At 40.8% G+C, this 22,947-nt stretch overlaps 1 protein-coding gene across 1 annotated transcript in view; it reads left to right on the forward strand.

Moving 5' to 3' along the window:
• Positions 1-22,947, forward strand: part of LOC100023537 (kinase suppressor of Ras 2) — a 341,593-nt gene that overhangs the window by 91,629 nt on the left and 227,017 nt on the right. Inside the window, exon 2 of the mRNA XM_056821664.1 lies at positions 3,206-3,387. Within this exon, the coding sequence (XP_056677642.1) occupies positions 3,206-3,387 (182 nt within the window). The remainder of the gene's footprint in view (positions 1-3,205; positions 3,388-22,947) is intronic.

Here is a 22,947-nt window from a genome sequence, read left to right on the forward strand (position 1 = left end):
AGAAAGCTAAAATCTGACCATTTCATTCTCTTTCTCAAGAATCTTTAGTTCTCTAGGATAGAACCTTCTTGCCACTAGAATAAAAAATACAAACATCTCTTATTTTTCTTTTTAAACTTTAAAGTCTCTTCTAATTTGACTTTATTTTAATTTTCCAGGCTCATTACCCATTAAGTATTCTTCATGGACTTTATGTCCTAGACAGACTTATCCAAGGGCTCTACTTTTATTTAAAATGAAAAAAAAAACCTTACTTTCCATCTCAGAATCAATACTGTGTATTAGTTCTAAGGAAGAAGAACAGTAAGGGCTAGGCAGTGGGGGTTAAGTGACTTGCCCAGGGTCACACAGCTAGGAAACATCTGAGGTCAGGTTTGAACCTAGAATCTCTCATCTTTAGGCCTGGCTCTCAGTCCACTAGGGCTTTTCTTTTCATATAATTTCATAGCCTATATCCCAGATATCCTCCATGCTTGGAACAATAGCCAATATTTCTATAGCACTTTAATGTTTGCTAAGTACTTTACATATAGTATCACTTTCCCTTCTCATTAGCAACCCTGGGGGGTAGATGCTATTGATTTCATTTTGCAGATGGGAAAACTGAGGCTGCTCAAAAAGATCAAATCACTTGCCCATAATCACACTGCTAGCGAGTGTCTGAGGCAGGATTTGAAACCGAGTCTTCTTACCTCCAATTCTAATATACTATATAGTATAATATTTATGCCTTCCTACTTGTTAGTTTCCCTGCTTTCTTCAAAGCTCAGCTCAAGGGCCACTAACTACATGAAGGTCTTTTCTGATCTGCCCCTCCTCTAAATATTCATGCTTCCTTCTAATTACTTGAATATACTTATATTTGTATATGTCATTTCCCTCATTAGAATGTAAGCTCCATGAGGGCAGACAAGTTCATTTTTTGTCTCTGTATCCTCAGTGCCTCACATCACCCCTGGAACATAATATTAGTTTCATAAGTAACCTTTGAGGAAGGATAATGATATAGTGATTAGGAGATGAAACTAGTCAGGGAAAAAACAAAAATGGTATTTGTTCTCATGGTCGCCATTTTGTTCTGTATAAAGAAGTCTCACTAGTGGATTCACCTGATCTGACCTTCTGGGGATCCAGGATGAGTCAGTGGCCTAATTGGAGGGGAGGGGTGTCACATAGATAGGAGGGGAGCAAATATGTCCCATGGTAATTGAGGACAGACTCTAGAATGTTTCTCCTCCAATTTCTTCATGGAAGGCTCACTTCTTTCCCAGCAATGGAGAATTTTTCTCCACGCAGAATCAGACAGATGCCTCAGCTCACCATAGAAACAGATCTTCCATGAATGGCATTTAGGTTTCTTTTCAAACTTACATGAGTATTTTTTTTTGTATTTAAAAAAAAGTAGAAAATTGAGTCCCAAGTAAACCAGAAACAAGCCTTTAAAAACGAATGTTTCTGTATTGAAAGATGTAATAAGTTATGTCTTTAGCACATCTTTTACTTAAGCATTTCAAAGGGCTTTGCCATGAATTTATCTTAAATAGCACCTGCTATAAACAGAAGGCCAGGGAAGACCACCAGTCAACAGAGACAGAGGGTAGAAAGTTCAGGGAAGAGGAGTGCAGTGTTCAGTTAGGGCTCCCACACTCCTGTGTCTTGGGCAGGTTGGACTTTTCAATAGTTGACTAAGGCACAGTATGAAAGCCACAATTGTGAAATTCTAGCCGGTCCATTCTAATAACTTCCCTCTATTAATTATTTCATTTATCCTGAGTGTATCTTGCTTTGTATATATTTGAATGTGGTCTTCCCTATTAGATTGTAAATTCCTGGAGGACAGGGACGGTCTTTGCCTCTTTTGGTATTTCTAGCCTTTGGCATAGTGTCTGGTACATAATAGGCACTTAATAAATGTTGATTAATTGATGGACTGAAAGTGGTGTTTGACTTGCAAGGAGTTGATGAACACTATGAAGAATGGTCAAGAAGGGAGAGTCTTCTAGGGTAGGGCAAAGGCACAGAGATAAGAGATAGAATATATGTGAGGAGAGGAAAACAATTTCACAAAGTTCAATCTGTCTGTATTGTTCATACAGTTCCCAGTAGTATTGAACAATGGCAGCATGGGGGAGGCCCTCAGTTACTTATCATCACTGTAGTTCTTGGCACTTGGAAGGACTTCTTGGTTAGGAGAAGTCCATGGAAAGACTTGGACAGTGATCGCTGCTAGGACTGAAGAAAGTGAGCAGGAACATAGCAGGAAGGGGTCTAACTAGATCAAATTCCACCTCTGAAAAATGTGACACTTTAGACCCCAAGCTAGAACTAGGGAGTTCAAATATAAGAGTGAGATGGTACCTGCCTTCAAGAAACTGATGTTCTACTGATACATGGTCCATTGTGTCCTTGTTATCATTTGGACTCTCGCCACTTCCCTCTCTAATGGTCAGTGGGCTATAGTGCTTGATCAGGATGCCTCTTGGTTCTTCTTTTCCTGTTTTACATGAAGTCTCTCCTGATTCTTCCAATTTTGGGTGTCCTTTCTCCTTTAATCACTTTGCATTTATTTTGTATTTGATCTCTTTGTCCCTCTCTCTCTCTCTCTCTCTCTCTCTCTCTCTCTCTCTCTCTCTCTCTCTGTTTCTCTCTCTCTCTCTCTCTCTCTCTCTCTCTCTCTCTCTCTCTCTCTCTCTCTCTCTGTCCCTCTTTCTCTCTGCCTCTCTCCCTCTCTCCCTCTGTCTCTCTGTCACTCTGTTTCTCTCCCCCCACACTCTCTCTCCCTCTGTTTCTCTCCTCTCTGTATCTCTCTCTCTCCCTCTGTTTCTCTCTTCTTTCCCTCTGTTTTTCTCCTCTCTCTGTCTCTCTGTCTCTGCTTCCCCTCACCCATATCTTTGAGATATAGTGTAAGATTTTTAAGGACAAGGATTATTATATTTCTTGTCTTTGTATACACAGAGCCTAGCACAGGACTTGATACATAGTAGACTCTTAATAAAGATCTTTCGATTGGTTAACTTTGTTTCTCTCAGGAGACTAAGCTCCCTGAAGGTAGAGACTGTATCATTTTTGTCTTTTCATCCCCTGCTCTTAGAATAATGGCTGGCACGTAGTAGGCACTTAATAAATGCTTGTTGATATATTACTACCATTTTTGTTGTTATTGTGATTATCATTTTACTTTCCCTTCTGTTCTTCTCTCTCCTAGGGTCAAGAAAAGGAACAAGCCCCTGAATTTAAAGATTCATAATAGTGTGGGCAGCTGTGAGAACATCCCATCGCAGCGCTCTCCCCTCCTCTCTGAGCGATCTCTGCGGTCCTTCTTCGTGGGCTACCCACCCTTCCTTCCTTCCACTCCTCCAGTCCATCCTGAAGCCAATTTCTCCACCAGTAAGTTACAGGAGCCCCAAGGTGCCAGGCCTTTGGTTTGCTTTTACTCTGGGCAGACAGCTTCCCTCACCCAGCCTCTGCCCTGACACCTGCAAAGACTTGGGATAGGGAGAGACTGAAAGGCTGGGGAGAGGTGGGGGTGGCAAGCTCTTAGCCAGGTGTGTTTTTCTTTGAATTCTCCCTGAGGCTCCTGAACCGCCTTCTGAGGGTGGCACACATATCATCAGGTGCTCTTTGCCTCCTCTTTGGGCTTCCTGCCTTTCTTTGGGTTGTTTTGAAGAGGGGGGAAAATTGATGCTTGAAAGGCTGAATTGCAGCTATCATTACTGAATGTTCTAGTTGGCTCATTGCAGGTGGAAAAGAGAGATGGAGATAAACACTTAATGGGTTAAAGGAAACTGTTTTGGCTTCAAAGTGCAGGGTTTATTTTACTGTTTGTTTTCTGTTTCTTCTGACTCTTAATATCGAGTATGATTAAAAGACTATCTATAATTTGAACACTAGCTAACACATGCAGTACCTTTCAGCAGATGAAAGGTGCATTCAGTCCCCAATATGGCCTTGTCTCTCTCTGTTAGTGAGAGCTGGTAGTGAGACTCTCTCTTTTCGTTCACACCCAGTCCTCAGAAGTTTCTGGAAAAGGTTTATAACTACTGCCTAAGGCAGAGAAATAAGAATGAGTCTTGGGGCAAGACTGAGCTGGCAGACAGAGAATTGAACTCTGGGTTAGGATGGTGTGGATTCAAATCTGATCTCCGACTCTCAGTGGTTATATGACTATGGACAAGGCAGGTAGAGGATCTGAGTCCCCGTTTGCTCATCAGCTCATCAGTAAAATAAGGAGATTGGACCAGGCAACCTCTAAGGTTCTTTTCAGCTTGGATGGACAATCCTATGATAAATCATTTGAGATTCCCGAGTCTTAGTTTCCTCATTTGTACGATGATATAATATCTACAAAATCAGGTGTATCTCTGTTATACATGTGAAATCTACCTTGCATACTTTAAAAACCGAACACAGGAGGGTCTGTGATTTGATCTGGATGAAGAATTCACATGTACAAGAGATAATCAGACTTGTGCCTGTTGAGAAATGATAAGGTCTTGCTTGAAGCATTAAAAGGTTAAGAGATCTGCCTGTTGGGGTCCAGCAAGTATGTGTCAGAGAAGGCAGCCTTGATTCCAAATCTCCCACCCTATCATCCACTTTTCCTTCAGGGCATTTCTCACTTTAAAATACTGCGTGTCACCTACTAATGACTATTATTAAAATGGTAACATTTAATATTTATTTTAAAATTAATTATTGTGAAATATTGCTATTCTAATGATGGTATCATCATTGTTATTTTTATAGCTGAAGATGTTGAAAAAGATCTCTTAGAAGCCTGCAGCTTGGGAAGAATAGACATAGCTTTAGTGGAATAGCCAGTCAGGAATGAAGGACAAAGCAGGAAATGGGCAATTTGTTAAAAAGATGGTTCTGCCAGTGGATTTCTGGATTATTGCTTAACATATACAAATGACAAATTCTTGGCCAGAGATGGAGTATCCCTAATAAGAACCGGTAAAAATATTTTTTCTAGAGTTTGGAAATTCAATTTAAAAATAAAAAACAAAAGAGGAAGGGAAGGGGAGAAAATTGCAGATGTACTTCCACCAAGGCAACTGCCATAGAGAGCAGTTACAATGTGTGAAGAAGAATAGTGGGAGAAATGCTCGGCAATTTCCGATAAATGACATAGAAAGACACTGGGAACAAAATCCATGCCTTCAGTTAACTATACACAAACATACAAAGTGTGGGTAATAATAACAACAAGGTGAATTATTGATCTTACTGTATCCAGGCCTTTTCTCTGGCCATCTCCCATGCCTGGAATGCTCTCCCTCCTCTGCTCTACTACTGATTTCTTTTAAGTCCCAACTGAAATCCCTCCCACTACAAAAAGTTTTCCCAAGCACCCTCTTAATTTCACTGTGCTAATAGTATAGTAGTAGTCTCTCGGAAGCCGAGTATGACGATTGTCTTTGTGCATGTGTGCACAAAGATACTTGTGCTTGAAAGAGATTTAAGTGGAAAAGTCGATGCACAGAGACAGTCCCACTCTCTTGGCGTTGGAAGCCTGGGTCCAGTGGCATGAAAAATCATTATGCCTGGAGACTTCCTCAGCTGCATTGGATGGCCGTGTTGTCTTTTGTGCTCCAACACACTCTAAGCACTCCACAGTGCTTTGCTGCGTCGCCATCTCAGCCGTTGAACTTTCTTGTTGGTTTGTTCTGCCATAACAGTCTTCACATGCTGGGTAAGCAAAGCCCTAGTTCACCAGGGGTCAACAACTACCCGATGGCTACCCTCACAAGGTTTAGCCGGCCTGTCGAAGCCATTGCCCGGGGTGTGGCCGCTGCCGCATGCTAGCAGCTACTAGGAGCCACAAGTGAGAGCTGGGTGTCAGGTAGAGGTCAGAGGCTGGAGAGCTGCCCTAAGAGGGCACTATAAGCTCTCCATACCAAGGTGATACCCCTCCCTGAGTACCCCATACACCCCACTGTGCTAATAATTTCCCATTTATCCTGTATTTAGCTTGATTTGTATATATTTATTTGTATGTTTTCTCTCCCATTGGATGATAAACTCCTTGAGGATAGAGGCTTTTGCCTCTTTATATGCCCAGCAGTTAGCACAGTAATAGGTATTTAAAAGGCATTTAATGTATGTTTATTGATTGATAGATAGTCTCATAGATATCACCACAAGTTGTTGGGATAAGAAATGTGATTGGAATTTTGCCCTGAAAAAGTTATACATTATTTTTTTCAAAGTCCTGTATTTTTAATAATTTCTTGACATGGTAAGAGAATTTTACATTATGATCCAGGGAAGTGGGGGTAGGATAAGGAATGCGGGAGCTGGGTTGGGGACATCAGAATAGCCCAACAAACAAAAAAGCAAACAACACCGAGAAACACATGGTGGAGAGAGAGCAGATAGGTTGGGGATGGTGACAGGGTCTGGGGAGGTCCAATTAAAACACAGTTGGTTTGTTACTGAATATTATTCATGGGAAGACAATGCCCTGACTCCTTCACTATAAATAATGGGGCGGACAGTGATGCATCTCAGGTGTAAACCAGAGGGATGATGGAAACAAACACAGAAAGAGCCACATACATGGGAAGGGTTGATTGAAATAAGCTGACTCTCTCTGAGGGGTAACAGACTTGGGAGAAAAAAGAATTGGGGGTGGTGGGTGGAGATACATTGTATTTTTAAGAAGATAGAAGTGTAAAAAAATACAAGAATCAGATAGAAATACCATTTGGATGAAGATAAATTGGGGGCAGAATCAGAAGTACTATGGCTATTGGATTATATACTACAGACCACTTAGACAGAAAGTAGTAATAGCTGAACTATTCAGGAAACCAATCACAGGCCTGGCACAGAAGCATGATATAGTAATGATGGGAGACTTCAGTAACCTGCGTGTCTCAGAATTCTCTTTCTGACCAAAGTAGAAAAGCTGTTTCTTTGGCTTGATTTAATGATAATTTAATGTTTCAAAAAGCAGAGGAACTAATGGAGAAATATTTTTTTAAAAATTTTACTTTCATCAAGATATGGCATTCTCCACATTCCCTACCCACAATTAAGGCAAGAAAAACTAAGTCTTTATTAATAAGCATGTATGGGGTGCTCAGGGAGGCGTAGTATCTCTGGTATGGAGGGCTTGTCGTGCCCTCCTAGGGCAGCTCTCCAGCCTCTGACCCCCACCTGACACCCAGCTCTCACTTGTGGCTCCCAGTAGCTGCTAGCATGTGGCAGCGGCCACACCCCAGGCAACGTCTTCGACAGGCCGGCTAAACCTTGTGAGGGTAGCCATCAGGTCGTTGACCCCTGGTGAACCAGGGCTTTGCTCACCCAGCATGTGAAGACTGTTTCGGCAGAACAGATGGAAGAAACCAACAAGAAGTTTCAACGGCTGAGATGGCAACGCAGCAAAGCACTGTGGAGTGCTTAGGGCGTGTTGGAGCACAAAAGACAACACGGCCATCCAATGCAGCTGAGGAAGTCTCCAGGTGTAACGACTTTTCATGCCACTGGACCCAGGCTTCCAACGCTGAGAGAGCGGGACTGTGTCTGTGCATCGACTTTTCCACTTAAATCTCCTTCACGCACAAGTGTCTTTGTGCACAAAAACGCACAAAGACAATCGTCATCCTCGGTTCAAGAGACAACCAACTCTGTATAGTAAAGCAAAACAAATTCCTGCCATATTTTTTAAAGGTCCCCATTTGTATTTTGAGTCCCACATCTCTCTCTATGAAGAGTTGGGAGGCATGTTTTATCATTAGTCCTCTCTCTAGATTGTAACCAGTTAATATCCTGATCAGAATTCTGAATTCTTTAAGAGTTGTTTGTCGTAACTCCATGGATTAAGAGCCAGGCCTAGAGAGGAGAAGTCCTGGGTTCCAATCTAATCTCAGATACGTCCTAGCTGTGTGACCCTGAGCAAATCATTTAACCCCCATTGCCTAGCCTTTGCCACTATTTTGTCTTAGAACCAACACACAGTATTGATTCTAAGGTTTTTCTAGAGTTGTTTTTTAAAAAAAAAAGAGTTGTCTTTACATTATTATTATTGTTTATATTGTTCTGTTGGTTTTGCTTACTCTACTCTATATCAATTCATACAAATCTTCCCAGGTTTCTCTGAAACCACCCTTTATAATTTCTTATAATACAACAATATTTCCCGTCACATTTATTAAACATCTAGTATGTGCCTGGCATTGTGCTAAGCACTTTACACATTATCTCATTTGATCCCCACAACAACTCCTTGAGATGGTATTAATAAGGAAACTTCTTTCAGAGATCTGATTTTCACTAACCAAGAAGAATTAGTTACAGGGGTAGAAACAATAGGGACTTTGACAGATGTCTATGATGTCTTGGCATTCATGATATAGGAAAGATAAATTGGGCATTGTCTGGCATGGACCTTAGATAAATGGTAGGCAGAATCCTGTGGCCTAAAATTCTGGAGGGGAAGTTTGTATAGAAAAAATGGAAGGTTCCCAATGATTGCATTCTGAAGACACAAAAAAGGGGCATTTCTATAAGGAAGGAAAACAGACTGAGGAGGTAGTCTAAAAAGATAGATGTAGATTACAATTGGATGACTTTGTAGTTGGTTATGGCACTCAGCATAAAAACTTGTCATTTACTTTTATTTATTGAAAAAAAACCCTTACCTTTCATCTTAAATTCAATATTGGTTCTAAGACAAAAGAGCAGTAAGGGCTAGCAGTGGGGGTTAAGTGACTTGCCCAGGGTCACACTGCTGGGAAGTGTCTGAGGCCTTGGAACCCAGGACCTTCTGTCTCTCTCTGTCTGGCTCTCAATTCACTGAACCACCTAGGTATCCCTAAGACTAGCCATTTATAGGAGGGAGCTAAAAACATTTTTACCAGTAGCTTGGATAAAGAATAAAGAATAAAGAATAAAAGATAAAGAAGGCATTTTGATAAGTTTGCAGATGGCACAAACATAAGAGACTTGGTTAATATGTTGATTAACTGGACCTGAAGATCTTGAAAGGCCAGAACATTGGACCAAATATAATTAGATAACCTATATTAGCTATCACTATAAATTCCTACTTTTCTCTAAAAAATAAAAATTAAAACCCAGCCTCACAAGTCTAGCATGGCTAGATAGTAGCTTATCTGAAGAAGATTTGGGAGGGAGTGGAGTGTTGCTTTCTGAACTTCAAGCTTAATATGAGTTTTTAGTATAAAGTGGTGACCAAAAGAACTGATATGGTCTTGAGCTGGACATAGAGGTATTGTGTCTAGGACTCAGGAGGTGAGAATACCATTGTTCTCTGCTCTGATCAGATCACATCTAGTGCCTGTTGTATTTGTTATTTTCCTGGATATTATGTGAATATGGTTGAACTCTGGGTCACTGTGGACAAAAGCAGCCCATTCCCCTGCTAGGCCCCCTGAGAGTATTGAGGAATTTACAGTGGCATTAAGGAAAATATCTGTCCTCCAGTGCCATCTGCTAAAATCTTATGTCTATATATGTGAGTGTGTATGTGTGTCCTCTGGGGTATGATCATCACTCGTGTGCCTTACAATGTCAAAAGAATGGAGAAATCTTAAGTTTAAAAATACCAAGTCCTAAAGTCTTCCTCATTTCCCCAACTTAAGGGAGTTTCATGATTTCAAACTCTGAGATTTGTAATAGAGGGGTTTTAGGGAAGGGAAGTTTAACAGATGGGATCACACTAACCAATTTTATAAAACAGGTTTATTATCTAAAGGGATAAGAGAATGAAAGGGGAACAGGAGATTACTTACTACTATTAACCCACCCAGATATTAATTCTTAGACTTTCTAAATAAGCCTTAACCTAACTGAATAAACTAATAAAAGATACAAGGGGTTAGTAATGTCCACAAGGCCTGATTCTTACAACTCCAGAGTTCTTGGTTGGGTCAAACTGCAGAATCAAGATGTAGGGTCCTCACAAGGTCCAGGAAGGGAGGAGGTTCACACCCATTCACATGATCCACCAGTGTGTAAGGGAACAGTCACTCAACCTTTGAAAAGATAATCCAAGTCCTTGGCAACTCCACAGTTGGTTTCTTCAGGGAGACACTTTGATACAAACCCTCTCTATGTGCCATCCAGCTTGAGAGAGAGAGAGAGAGAGAGAGAGAGAGAGAGAGAGAGAGAGAGAGAGAGAGAGAGAGAGAGAGAGAGAGAGAGTTGCCAGTTGCCCAACTCTCTTAGAATGCTGACCCAGCCAGCTCTGTAGAATCTTGGGTTGAAGACAGTCAGTCAGCCTTGCAAATTCCCTTGCTACAGATTCCATATATTTATTGCGTAAGACCATCTTTCTAGTCTCCCATCTCTTCCAACACTGCCTCCATGTGAAAAGACCAAGTGTTTTTGTCTCTTTGTGCCCAAGAGCCACAAGTCCTGGATATAAAGCTGCTACTAGTATCAAATTTTCTCCACTGAAAACCTTGCCTCTTTTTTCATTGAAAAAATTGAGGCATTTGCTGTGAGCTCCCTCTTCTTTTCTCATTTTCACACTACTCAGATGCCTTCTGCTACTATCTCCTCCTTTATCCCTGTCTCACATAAAGAAGTGGTTCTTCTATTCAAGGCAAACCCCCTCTGCATGAACAAGTGATTCCCATTTTATCCATGTCCTTCAGCAGATTATCTCCTTTTTCAATCTTTCCTTCTCACACCTTTCTACTGGCTGCTTCCCTACTGCCTTGAAACACACCCATGCCTCCCCCATCCTCAAAAGCCCTCACTTGTTCCTTCCACCTCCACTAATTATTGTCCAATTTTTTTCCTCTGTTTCTTGGATAAACTCCTTGAAAGACTGTCTACAATATTCAATTCTCTTTCTTTTCTTTCTTTCCTCCACTCTTTCTTCTCACCCTCTTCAAAACTCTTTGCAGCTCTTTGCTTATGATTTCATTATTTAAGCAAAACTGCTGCTTTCAATGCTACCAATGATCTCTTCATTGACAGATCCAATGACCTTCTCATTCCCATCTTTCTTCACCTCTTTGCAGTCTTTGACTCTGCCAAATGCCCTCTTCCTTCTAGGTTTTGGTGACACTTTTCTTTCTCTGTTCTCCTCCTACCTGTCTAACCATTCCTCAGTTCCTTTTTTCTGGATCTCCATCCATGTTGTTTCCACTAACTACAAGTGTTTCTCAAAGCCTTGATTTAGACCCAGTTCTCTTTTATTTCCATACTGTTTTGCTTAGTGATCTTATTAACTCCCATGCATGGATGCATTTTTCATTTCTTTGCAAATGATTCTTCCATTGATGTATCCAGTCCTAACCCCTCTCCTTACCTTTATTCTCCCTTCTTCAGCTGAATATTGGACATCTCAAACAGGATGTTCTGTATACATTATAAACTCATCATGCCCCAGAATGAACTTCCACAATTCTTTCCTCTTCCTTATAGTTGAGGGTACAACTTTTCTCCCAGTCACCCAGGCTCACAAACTAGGTGAATTTCCACAGCAGTTCCCTGCGCGGTTTTGTAACTGAAACTGAAAACATGCTGGAGAATATATTTGGGTGCAGAAGTGGAAGAGCACTCATGATTCCTGAGCTTAGCAGCTATGAGACTGGCAAGAAGCCTGACTGATGATCCCAGATACCAACATGGTCATTCCTTAGACCCTCTGGGCTGCTTGGTCAAACAAGAGTTTCTGTTATCAGTTCTTTCCTAATAATAAGATCCTTGATTTCAGAATGGAAGGGACTTTAGGTCTCTAAAATATACTCATTTTAGAGATAAGGGAACTGGTATCCAGATAGGGAAATGACTTATCTATGGTCATGTAACTAGATAATAGTGGGTTCAGGATTTGAATACAGATTCTCTTGCTCCAAATCTGCTCTGTGTTGCTTTTTTACTTGAAAAACTAGTGAAGAAAATCAATTTATAAAATTTAAGTGCTTACTAAATGCCAGGCATTGCACTAAGTAAGTACTGGGGATAGAAGAAGAAGAAAAAGATAGTTCCTGTCCTCAGAGAGCTTAAAGTTTAATGGTGGAGACAACATGCAAACAGAACCACACAAAGCAAAGCTATATACAGAATAAAGAGGAAATAATTAAAAGAGGGAAAGCACTAGAAACAAAAAGGATTAGGGAAAGCTTCCTAAAGAAGGTAGGATTTTAGTTAGGGTTTAAAAAGTTGGTAGGGCTATAGCAAATCAGCTGTTATCATTATATCTGCCACAGGTCTACCAGCAATTTTATTGGTATGGATCTGAGCTTTGCAAGTAGTTAATCTTCTGGAAGAAGGGCCATGGGTCTTTTAGTAATAAGCTAAATGGCAATGGAAATATTTACAGATGAAGACTCTATGGCATTTTCTAGGTCTGTAACTGGGCACTGTGAATGGTTAGACATAGAAATCTTTCCCCTAATGGTGACTTCAGGGCTCTACATCCTTCAAACTCTAAGTCACTGCTACCATCTTTGCTGCTATTCATATCTAGACTTACTTTTCTTTCCAATAGTATAAGATCACTAGAGTTCTGAGGTGGAAGAGATCTTAGCATCCATGTAGATCATTCCACACCCAAAATAAAATTGGGCAGGCACACTTTGCTTGTGTTTCAGGTAAAAATTTCAAGAGACTGGGTTCTAATCGATATATTGATTAGGCTAGCAATAACCAATGAATTACCTGGTCCATGATCTCTCTTGGTGATCAAAGACAAATTCAATCAGCACCCTGAGGTAGTAAATACAGTTTTGGAGGCTCATTTTTCAGCTTTCCCCCAGAGAACTCACAACATCTCTAACTGGATATTTAATAAGAAGGTAGAGTAATATTTTCTGGTCCCCCTGATCCCCTCATGATGATGGGGGAAATCATATGCCTGATCATAGGATTCCAATATCATTACTGACCTAGATGAGGAAATCAAGTTAGGCCTGACCACGATGAACTTTCTCCCATTCATCCTTATTGGGGAATGAAGGGCATGGCTCTGCCATTCTCTCTGCCCCTGGATATATTTGGTCAAAATGAGTTTTTGCTTACTGGACAAGATAGAGCTTATATTCTCTCAATTTTAATTGTCCCAATTTTAAAAGCAGATAATGTGAGGGCATTCCTAGGATGGTCAGAACAAAAGAATCAGGGAAGAAGCTAGAAAAGTCTAATGTTACAAAGCCCTACTAGAAATCAAATAATACAATATTAAGATTAAATCTCACCTGGATACAGCCAGTGAGGGAGGGCTCATTATTACCTTTCAAGGCAATGAATTCCACTTTGAGATAACTAATTGTTAAGTGAAACCCATCAGTGAGTTAGGGGAATGTCTATCCCAAGCACGTGAAGATTTGTGAACACATCTCCAGTCAGGATGGATGGATGAGAACAATTTGTTCCAATGACCATGAAGGCAGCTGAAGCATGTGGAGAGCTCAGATATCAAAGATGCTAAGCTCATCGACTGCATCCTAGGATATCACCAGTGGCCCTGACTTTTGTCTTGCTGCTAGACACTGATGACTCAGGGAGAGAGAATGAGGCAATTCTATCACATTTAAACGCAACCCATTCAAAAGTCAGGACATCACCCTGTGATGTCATTGATCCTCTTTGAAAAACAAAGGATGAACAACCAACTTGTCACATTTCAGTTGGTCTCTGTAACTTTTAACCCATTGTTGCTACTTTTGCCTTCTGGGTCAAACCAAACAAGGCTGATATCTTTTCCACATGTCTGCTTTGCAAGAAATTCCAGACAACTATATATTTCCCAAGCTCTTAATTTCTCAGTGCTCTCTGTCAAAAATTACTTAGTGTTTAATTTGTTAATATTCTGTGTTAACTAAGCTAACTGCCCTACTCTCCACCAAATCATATTTTCAAGGTTGGGTCTCCCAGAGGACAAACACCTCTTTGTTAATTCAAATATATTATGTGCATCCACATTGATTGATATATTGATGAATTTGTAGTTCAGTAGGCAACCAAAGATACAATTAATTCTCAAAGTAAATGGGGTAGCTAAATAATGAAGTGTATGGAGCAGTGATGGTAAACCTTTTAGATTCCCCAAGAGACTGAGTGCCATTCCCATCCCCTATCCCCCCCCCCCACCACCTTAGTTGAGACAAGGGAGGGAGGAAGCATTCTTATTAGCCTGCTAGGCAGAGGGGTGGGTAATGTGAAAAAATGTCCTCAAGCAAGGGGAGAGAGGGAAGGGAACAACTCAGCCCCAAGCCCCTCTGACTTTCTAGTAATGAACTATGATGGGCAATGGTGCCCTGATGGGCTCTGTGTGCCCTCTTTGGCATGTGTGTCTGCACTAGATCTGGAGTTAGGAAGACCTGAATTCAAATCCAGCTACAGAGAATTACTAGCTTGTTTGACTTTTTAACAACCCCTTTCTGTTTCTTCATCTGTAAATGGGGATGATAAAAGCACCTATCTCCTTTGTGAGGATCAAATGAAGTAATACTTATAAAATGAAATCTAATATTATTGTTGTTGTTATTACCAAGCTGAAGAGTCTGCCCCTGGAGTCAGTGTCATGGGTACCAAGCTTATCTCTAGAAGGGTGGTGATAGGCTGCCTAATTAGTGAGAAACATGAACCCTTGGAGACAGAAACCTACAGACTCTCTTGCAAACTGGAGCCCCTTTGGAATCTCAAGGCACTGAGTCACTTTAGGGTGTCTGTAAGAAGGGCTTCATCTATTTTGGGAATCCTCTGACTGCCATCTTCCCTCTGCAGCTGCCTGGGATTGATGGGAGCTTGAGGTTATAGATGCTCTTGTTTACCAAGCCTGCCAACCATGGTGTCACCCTTCTTAAGACAGGAAGGGTACTTTCATGTCTACTTTTAGCCCTACAATGATTATCAAAGCTCATATTTTTAATAGTGCTTTTCATTTACACAGAGCTTTGCTTCTCTGGATCCTCAGGACCCCAAGAAACAGGGAGAAAAAATTATTTTCCCCATTTTAAAGATTGAAAAACAAATAGATTCTTTGGGGAAGGGAAAGTAATCTCTCTGACATTATGAATTTTGTAAATGGAGTGACAGTGTAGTATCATGGGGGAAAACACTGGCTTAGGAGTCACAGGTCCTGGATTCAAATCCTGCATCAAGTATTTACTGACTACATAATCCTCAATATTATTTAACCAAACTGGGCCTCATTTTCCTAAATTGTAAATTGAAGAATGGTGTTAGAGGGTTGGACTCTGCCAACTCTAAATCTATTATCCCAAGGGCCCAGAATCCTCTAGTCAGTCACTGGGTATGCCTTACTAGGTCCTGATGGATTCTGAAATGGGGCCCAGGTAGAAATCAAGTCAAGTAAAAAATCATCTATTAAGCACCTACTATGTACCTGGAACTTTGCTAAGTGTTGGAAATACAAAGAAAGGCAAGCAAACACACACATACACATGTCCTTCCTCTCAAGATGTTCACAGGCTATGTGGGAGATATTTTACCCATAACTATGTGGTGTACAGATGGAAAATTTGCCACACCTGAACTACATTTCCAAGCATCTTTACATAAAATGACGACTAACTTAAAAGGATACTGGGAATATAGCTCAGGTGTGGCAAATTTTCCATCTTCACAGTGAAAACAAGAAATAGGATATAAAGTAGAGGTAATTAACAGAGAGAAGGCACTAGAATTAAGTTGAATTGGGAAGGGTTTCCTATGGAAGGTGGGATTTTAGCCGGGACTTGAAGGAAGCCAGGAGATAGAAATGAAGTAGGAGAATGCATGGGGGATAGCCAGTGAAAATGGCCAGAGTTGGGAGATGGAGAATCTTATTTAAAGAATAGTCAGGAGACCAATTTCTTTGGATCAAAGGATGGAGTGTTTTGTAAGTTGGAAGTCTAAAAAGGTAGAAAGAAGACTGTGATGATCCTTAAAAAAGTAGGATTTTATATTTGAAACTGGAGGTAATAGGGAGCCATTGGAGTTAATTGAGCAGTGGGTTGGCATGGTTAGGTCTGTACTCTAGGAAGATCAGTTTGGCAACTGAGTGGGAGATGAACTGGAATGGAGAGACTTGATGTGGGCAAACCCACCAGCAGTCGAGGCAGAAAGGAGGACCCAGCCAAGAGTGGTAGAATCAGAAGGGAACAACCAGATACACCTTCAAGTGGGATGACCACTTGTAGAGGAAGATGCTGAGGATCACCTGACATAGTAAAGTATCCAACAATAAGGCCCTTTCTCGAGTTGAACTGCCAAGCAATCAAACTCTACTGCAGAGAACACAGCTCTGATGGGCTGACCACGTTGCTTGAATGCTAATGTATATTTTCCTAAAAGATTATTGTACAGAGAATTCACACGAGGTAAGCATGCACACAGAGGTCAGAAAAAGAGTTACAAGGGCACTCTCATGGTCTCTCTGCAAAATTTGGATAGCGATTGGAAGACATGGGAGACATTGGCAAGCTTGTATAGGTGACTCTGTGCTCCATGGGTAAAGCAGAATTGCAGTAGCTCAAAAGAAACATGGGATGAGCAAATTTAGACCTCTTCATTCCAAATGTTCATATGAGTTATTTGTGTCCAACCTATGCTTAAGCCTTCCCAGCTCATATTGGTCTGATGGGATCAATGTACGATGCATCTGACTGTGACCAAACATAATGATATCATTTTGGTCCTCTGAGTAGGAGGAGCAACAATCATGTTTCAGAGTGAATTCTTGTTTAGGCAAAAGTTGGACTGTTGAAGTCCCTTCCAATTCTGAAAAAAAAAACTCTCCAAAACTCCAAGTGAGGAAACTGAGGCCCAGAGACTGAGGAGTGATTGGCTAAAGGTCACAGAGCTAATAAATCCCAGTCTGGATTTCATATGCAAGCCCTCTAAGTCCAAATTTTACTGCTTTTTCTAATGTATCACACAAAATTTTACTGGAAGTCATGTAGGAAGCAATGGGGCTGAGACTTGAACCCAACAGAGTCACAAAGATCTGGATCCAAATCCTAATTCAGGCATTAACTAGTTGAGTGTCCTTGTGCAAGTCACATAACTTTTCTGTGCCTTCATTTCCTTATCTGTAAAATGCTCTAGATCTAGGATCTCATGATTCTCTAATAGCTTAGTAACCTTAGCTGAACTTCTAGATATACTAATTTATTGCAGATGGAATTCCATTAGAGAGAAGTCTCCCTCATTTGCTCTCTGCCTCAGATATAGCAGAAACCAAATTTGTGTTGAATTTTCAAGCTGTTTTGAGGATATCAAACAGGCATTTAATTAAGAGCCTCCTATGTATCAGGCACAGTGCTAGGCATTGTTAATATGCAAAAGAAAAGAAAAAACAATTCTTACCTCAAGCTGCTTATATTTTCTATAGGGAGACAAAATGTACACATATATAGGTGCTATATGTGTATGTTCACAAATTACAATCAGCTAAATAGTGCCATGGATAGAGTTGTAATTACAAAACATATGCTATAGACATCGACCAACTTGTGAGACCCTGGGTAAGTCATTTAATCCCCCTCATCCATAAAGTAGGGATCATAATAGGGATTACCTCTCAGAATCATTGTAATGATCAAATGAGACTGCATATGTAAAGTGCTTTCCACATACTTTAAAGAGCTCTATAAATGGCAGCTCTTGTTAATAGTTTTATCAGCCCCTCTTTTTGTTGTCTGTCCATTATTTCACCTTGATACTTCTGCAAAATACCAACCTGACCTTGGTAGGGACAACTTAAACTTAGCACGGGTTATAATTCCTACTTATGATGTTTTCCTGCTGGAATTAGTACTGGTGAAAATTGGTTGGGGCAATCAAAATGGTTCCCAAACCATCCCAAGAGTCCTGCCTAGGAACCTAGGCACACACTGTTCCTTGGCATTTTGATTACAGTTACCTTCATTTCCCTCCAGTCTCCCAGCTTCCATCTGAAGGATCTATAGTGCCTCTTGCACCCCCACCGCTGAAGATGTCACAAGCCACTGGGTTCAGGTTTCTTAGGTTTTATTTTTGGTTTTTAATCTTATGGGCCCTGATGAGGACAAGTGCCAACAGCTGCAGGGGTGCCAATGGATATAGGGAGAAAATCATATCTAATTGCCAGATAACCTCTCTGTATAGAATTGCTGAAAGGGAATAGTCTTGTTGAGACGAGGAGAAAATAATCACAAGGGCTTTAGCTAAGTTCTTGTGTTTATCCTGAATCTTTTCATTTCAGTCAGTCAATCAGCAAGCATTTCTTGGGAATTTACTATGTGTCAGGCACTGTGCTAAATGCTGAGTATAAAAATAAAGGCAAACAAATATAAAAAAGTTCTTGCCCTCATGGAGCTTGGTTTCTTAATGGGGCTTTATTAGTAAATATATCACAAATTCTAAAGCTAGAAAGTTTGGATCCAAAAAAAATCAGATAGGGGCTCTTCTGCCCACTTTCTTTGAAAATTATAAATCTTTACCACTCTTTATTCCCCTGCCCTCACCAAATCAAGGGTCATTTGGAAGATTTTTCTTTCCTAGGGGGAAAGGGGAAAAGGGGGGAAAAGCAGCTGGTGGCAATTATGTCTCTGTCCTAGTCCTCTTTTGCTCAGATACTTGCCCCATTTAGACAAAGACTTGACCCTTTCTAAGTTTATGAATTCATCTTTAGTAAATCAGTACCTTCTGGGAGTTTGGAGGGTTTGGTTGGCATGATGTAGGGGCATTCAAATGATGTATGTTTCATGGGAATTTCCAGGTCCCTTATAATGTTCTGGAAACGTCCTTTGATGAATTGATGGAGGCTTTAGCAGGAGAGTGACATCACAGGAGTAGTACTGATCAATTTGTTCCCTTTGTGTACCCCCTGGTCTCACATTAGGGTCTAGTAGGAACTAGTTATGCTCATTCAGGAACTCAAGGTAGAAGGGAGGAGGTGGTGAGGGAAGGTCAAAAAGTCTTAAAACAGGGAATGTCAGCACTACCTTTGAACATGGAATGTTTGAGCTAGATGGTGCCTTAGAACACAAAGAATCAGAGTTGGGATGACCTTAGAACAGAGGACATCAGAGCTGAGAGGGTCTTTGGAACAGGGAACGTGGGGAAGGGTAGTAGAGCCCAGAGACCATATTGTCCATTCCCCACTGTTTGCAATAGCATAATGATTGTTGTGTTGTTTGGAGGAAACCAGGTTTCAGTAGTAGACAGTAGATGAAAGGAGTAGGAGAAGCAGAGATGGAAAATAAAGTGGTTTGTTGCCTATAGAACAGGCATCTCAGAGGGCACAATAAAAAGACTAGGTAGTGTCTAGTTGGAACTTTGGGGTGAGAGAGATGAAAAAATGGAAATACAGGATTTAGTGGTAGAGGATAGGGAATGGGGTTTGGATGATAACCTACAGAGGTTCAGAATCTCTGGGATATGTAGGTGTGATAATTTCCATCATTGAGTTGAAGGCACCATTCCTCTTCCCTGAGATGGGAGATCAAGCTGGAGACGAGTTCAGTAGCAGACAGAAGGCAAAGTTAGATGATCATTTCACTGCTCCTTTTACTTTCAACAGCAGAAGATTAGACAGAAGAGGGTATAGCAGGAGTTCGAAGTTTGAATCTGCACAGAAGGGAATCTCATATCCCACTGAATTTCTTCCTCTTCTCTCAAGAGACAGGAAAAACTGTAAATGGAAACCATAAGATCAAAATGAAGGTTTCTCCTCTTTTCACTGGAAGTCATCCATATCCCACCTGGGAGATTGGGCCAGCAGTAGAAAGTAGAAGTTCTCTTCTGCTATTATACTTGTAAATTGGCCCAATACTGAGGCAGTAGCAGGAAGTCACAGACTTCCAGCTTGGGAGGAAATTTCTTGGTAGTATAATCCTTCCCATGCCACCTCAGGCTCTATAGAAAGAAGGGGAATTTGGCTTATTGAGTAACTCGGTTTCTACATAGCATTAGTTCCACTAAGTTTAAATCCCAAACTCTACAAGACTAGCATCTCCAACCATTGCACTTGAAGGTTTTCCTGCTTGGCTAGCTGCAACAGCCACCTTAGAAGAATCCTGGGCTCTTAAGATCCACATGGCTTGAGCCCCTAGGTTGGGGTCTTGATTCCCTGCACTTAGAACTGAAAAAGACAAATGAAACAGACCAAAACATGAGCCAGTTTCTTGGGCCTACATAGCCAAAGAGAGGAGGAACATGGCCTTCAGGTCCTCCTCCTGCCCTTACCACAAGATGTCACTTGCTGTGAGTAAATTGGTCCTTCACCCCAGGATAATACTATAAGGGAGTGATTATGCTTTAGCTAGGTAAGCTTTAAAGATGCAATTATTTCTGACCATATAGTCAATGGAAACAGATTGCTCCCAATCCCAAGGTAGGTCTATATAAGAATGTTCATGCATATGCTAGTTCTTGTTTTCCCAGCACCAGGTCCCAAGACCTCCCACATGGGATATTCCATTGTAGGTGATCTAGGCATTTACCAAAGCTACCACACATGCAGATTTGCAAATTTTAGTATTTAGACCAAATGAAAACACACATATAGTAATATATGTATATGTATATATAGTAATATATATATATGTGTGTGTGTATATATATATATATATATATATATTGAAGTTTTCAAACCTTCAAGTTCTATATAATTGCTAGTTATTATTAGACAGTTTCCAAGAATCTCTGAGAGATTTAATGGCTTGCCATTAAAGGTTATATAATTAGTTAGTAGGCTTCAGATACAAAACCTAAGCCTAGGACTTTTTGAAGATAGTGCTTGGCATATATTAAGTACTTAATATTTTTAATTCACTTATTCATTCACTTGTACCTTACTCTAACCATGCCACCATTTGCCTTTCAAGATGACCCTATACAACTTAAAAAAAATAAATTCAGTGGCAGCTAAGTGACTCAGTGGATTGAGAACCAGGCCTAGAGATAAGAGTTCCTGGGTTCAAATGTGGCCTCAGATACTTCTAGCTGTTGTGACCTTGGGCAAATCATGTAACCTCCATTGTCTTAGTCTTATTTTTCTTCTGCCTTGATTGATTCCAAAATGAAAGGTTCTCTTTCCTCTGGCCTGATTACCAATTTGCTGAGCAGTCTCAGTTCCACCTACCAGAAAGCTTCCACCCTGGGACCAGTAGGTCTGGTTCTGAAGCCGCAGCTCAGCATGGGACTGCAGGGATGCCACCTAGAAACAGCTTTCATTTCCATTAGAGGACTATTCCTCCCAATCTTCTTCTTTTTGAAAGGACAGCTTCATCCCAGTAAAAAATAATGGAGATATTTTATTATTGCAGGTGGCTGTAAGTGCCCACACATTGCTTTTGAACCTGTACCCTACAATTCATACTCATCTGCTTCAGACACCTCTCTGCCAGCTGAGAAAGATTTTGGAATATGCTTCTTTATCCTAGTCTGTTTCCTAGTTAGAACAATAAGGCATTTAATTAAGCATATATTCTCTGCCAGGGAAATAAGGCAGTCCCTGTCCTCAAGGAGTTCACATTCTAATGGGATAAGGCAACATGTAAACAGGAGATAGAAAGGAGGTAGGGACCCCCTGGATCCAGGGAAAAGCACCAAGTGCCATTCTTTCTGTCCTGGGACTGAAGAGATTTCCATTCATCTCTTCCCTCTCCCCCTTTGCTTTGCTCAGCTCTGAGAACAATTAGAGTTGTTTCTCTGCATTTGAAAATTGCTATGGGATGGGAAATGAGATGCTGAAACAGGTAAAAGCACTTCCTGTCTCTTTGCTCTGGGATTAATTATTACATTTCCTCAGGGTTGAGCATCCATGCTTGGGAAGCACCCTTCCTCCTACCCTAATCTCCTTAGAGTCTCAAAGTTTCAATTGTTGGGAATCTTTGCTGCTGTTTCTCATTTTGGAAATGGAAAATCAAGGGTGGAGGGAGATAGGATCCCCTTGACAAGATCCAGAGCATCTGTCCTCTTTTTCACACATCCCCATCCATTCCCCAAACTGTGTTCTTGTGAACAAACAGGTTTTGGAAGGATGATCAAAGAGGTCTTGGGATCAAGCACTCCAAGAAGATGGGCTTCGAGGAAAGGCAATGATATGCTATATCCCACTTCTTTTACCTGTGTGGCTGTGGCAACATTTACTAAGCACTTCCTATGAGCCAGGCACTATGCCAAGTGATGCATGTAGAAAGATGAAGAATGAAAAGTTCTATTCTCTAGAATCTTAAATTCTAATGGAATTCCAATGACTCAGTCTGGGTCTCAGTTTTCCCATTTGTAAAACGAGGAGGTTGTATAGGGTGACTTTTGAGGGTCCAAACTATGTTTCTGTGGTCCTGGGTAGGACCAGGAGATACACATGAGGGCAAAGGAATGGCTGATGATGCTGCTGAAATTATCTGCTTTGGGAATTCCTAGTCATACTTGGATTTAAAAACTGGAGGCCATCTTATTCTGTCTATAGCTGGATTCCACTAAGGCACTTTCCTAGGATGCTTCTGCAGTGTGTCCCCAGCTTTTCTTAGTACCTATTACCTACTAAGGACCTTAGTCATGGGCTGGTCTGACTCTTCCTCTTCCCTTAGAGGTTATTCCCTTGGTCACTGACCAAGATGAAAGAAAGTATTTTAAGGATCATAGATTTATTTAGATGGTTATAGAGTCTAATTCTCCTGCACCCATCTCACAGATGAGGAACCAGGGCTCAGAGAAATGAGGGGTTTGCTTAGGGTCACTAGACCAGAAGCTGGATCTGAATTCAAATATTCTTTGCTCCAAATTCAGCTCTCTACAAGCTACTCTTCCTCAAAACATTAAGTACCTGTTATGTGTGAGGTTTGAGTAAATCAAAGACAAAAAGAAAGAGGTCCCTGTCCTCAAGAGTCATATTCTCTTAGGGCAGAGGTTCTGGTTTTAGTTCTCAACTCTGATAATACTTCTTTGTCCTTGGACAAATTACATGACCTTTCTGGGCCTCAGTTCCTTGTTATAAAATGAGAGAGTTGGAGTAGATGGTTTCAG

The sequence above is a fragment of the Monodelphis domestica genome, chromosome 3 (genome assembly GCF_027887165.1).
Source record: "Monodelphis domestica isolate mMonDom1 chromosome 3, mMonDom1.pri, whole genome shotgun sequence".
In the NCBI taxonomy this organism is placed as follows: domain Eukaryota; kingdom Metazoa; phylum Chordata; class Mammalia; order Didelphimorphia; family Didelphidae; genus Monodelphis; species Monodelphis domestica.